This window comes from Limulus polyphemus, unplaced genomic scaffold, assembly GCF_000517525.1.
Source record: "Limulus polyphemus unplaced genomic scaffold, Limulus_polyphemus-2.1.2 Scaffold8995, whole genome shotgun sequence".
Taxonomy (NCBI): domain Eukaryota; kingdom Metazoa; phylum Arthropoda; class Merostomata; order Xiphosura; family Limulidae; genus Limulus; species Limulus polyphemus.
The window spans coordinates 21,442-23,288 of NW_013674605.1; the positions used below are offsets into that span (position 1 = coordinate 21,442).

The 1,847-nt window shown below is 33.7% G+C and overlaps 1 protein-coding gene across 1 annotated transcript in view; it reads left to right on the forward strand.

The window, feature by feature from the left end:
• LOC111083308 overlaps positions 1 to 1,067 on the forward strand; it is a 6,214-nt gene extending 5,147 nt beyond the window's left edge. Inside the window, exon 3 of the mRNA XM_022379744.1 lies at positions 887 to 1,067. Within this exon, the coding sequence (XP_022235452.1) occupies positions 887 to 1,047 (161 nt within the window). The 3' untranslated portion in view covers positions 1,048 to 1,067. The remainder of the gene's footprint in view (positions 1 to 886) is intronic.
• Positions 1,068 to 1,847: the final 780 nt, after the last annotated feature.

Consider the following 1,847-nt stretch of genomic DNA (forward strand, 5'->3'; position numbering starts at 1 on the left):
AAAAACCTTTTTCTCATGGATGGTGAACATTATTGAATGTCAAGTATAGTACATTGTTGTAGAACTGTCAGACAATTCCAGAAAAGACCGCAGGAACTAACAGTTATACCCGCCCTGAGAGGGGGTGGGGGGTGTTTCTGCTGGTGTAGATAAGGTAGCAGATTTCACTTTCCTTCTGTGTCACATTATTTACCAATAAGTAGACAATGTTTTTTTTTGGGGGGGGGGGTAAAAAGCTGATTTTAATGTTTTCGTTGGAACTTATTTATTTCATTCCAAGAAAATAATAATAATTCCAGCGTTTTCATGCTTTTACCAAACAAACTTCCCAAGCGACTTGCGTTTTGTTTGTCTTTTGTAGGTTTTTTTTTTATCCTCGCCGGAATTACTCGTTGGATAAGACATTTCAGGTTATGTGTCTGTGCTGCATAGCATGTTATGTGTTTGTTCATTAGGTTTTGTGTTTTAACGTCTTGTTTAAAAAAATGGTGAAACATTCACTCCAGTTCACACCATAACTGTTATTACCAATAGCGTCCCAACTATTGTTATGTTTGTGGTATTCCATCTGGCCTGCTATTGAGCGAATATATCAACTTATTTTACACCAATATTGTTTTCCACTGCAGCCCCGTTAGGTTAGACATGATCATTTCAAGGACACAGAAGTATTTTATTTTTTATTTACCAGAACTGTAAATAAAACATTATTTATTAGTAGTTATTAATAAACTTTCAGTTTATCATTAGTTTGGAAAGATATATCAAATGGCGTTCATTTTAGTTTATATTATTAACATCGGACACGAATGTAAATATTAATTGTGTTAACGTTACTTTTAATGTATCATAGAGCTATAATGGCTGAAACTATTTTCACCTTCAGCATCCACTGTCAATGGAATAACTCCTTCATCCACGGATGCCTCCACTCCTAGATATGGGTGTATTCGTGCGGCTACGAAACCTCCGGAGGAGGACAGGCCAACTGTGGAAAGTTTATTGGATGACTTGCAGAGTGTTGTGACCCCAACATCAAAACTGTAAGTCACTAGATATGTGCTGATAAGTCACTGAACGAGTACTGTTAACAAATCTTTCGGTGAAAAAAACAGTAAAAATAATACATTCTCTCGATCTGTGTGATAATGATCTATAAATAACTAGTGGCACCTTACACAATACGACATAAATCTGAATACTGACACGTTCGTGTAGCTATAATTGTTTATTAAACAGTGTTACATCCAAATAACGGTATGTCTAGAGAGATCTGATTGACATGCCGTTATTTGGATGTAACACTGTTTAGTAAACAATTAGATCTCTCTAGTTTATTAAACAGTGTTACATCCAAATAACGGCATGTCTAGAGAGATCTGATTGTTTATTAAACAGTGTTACATCCAAATAACGGCATGTCTAGAGAGATCTAATTGTTTATTAAACAGTGTTACATTTAAATAACGACATGTCCACAGAGGTCTGTTAGGTTTTTAAACATATTAATAAAATTCAAAATTAATTTTATGTGTTAAACTATTAAAAGAACTTATATTTATTCAATATTAGCAGTTTGAATTTTGTAGTCTTTCTCAATACAGGGTTAACGTGATTTGTATATAAAAGTTCGTGTTATGGTTAGTAACAGATTTTCATGTTATGGTTAACATAAAATATACGTGTTGTAATTGTTATCAAGTGTTCCTTTTTTTTGTTAGCCTTGAAAGTAAATTATTTGTGAGTCTTCATGATGAACCAGTAATGAAAACATTTTCTGTTTAAGTGTCAGAACGTTGAGTTAGTTTATAGAAGCCACAACTGTTTAATGAACCCATAAGGGCAGC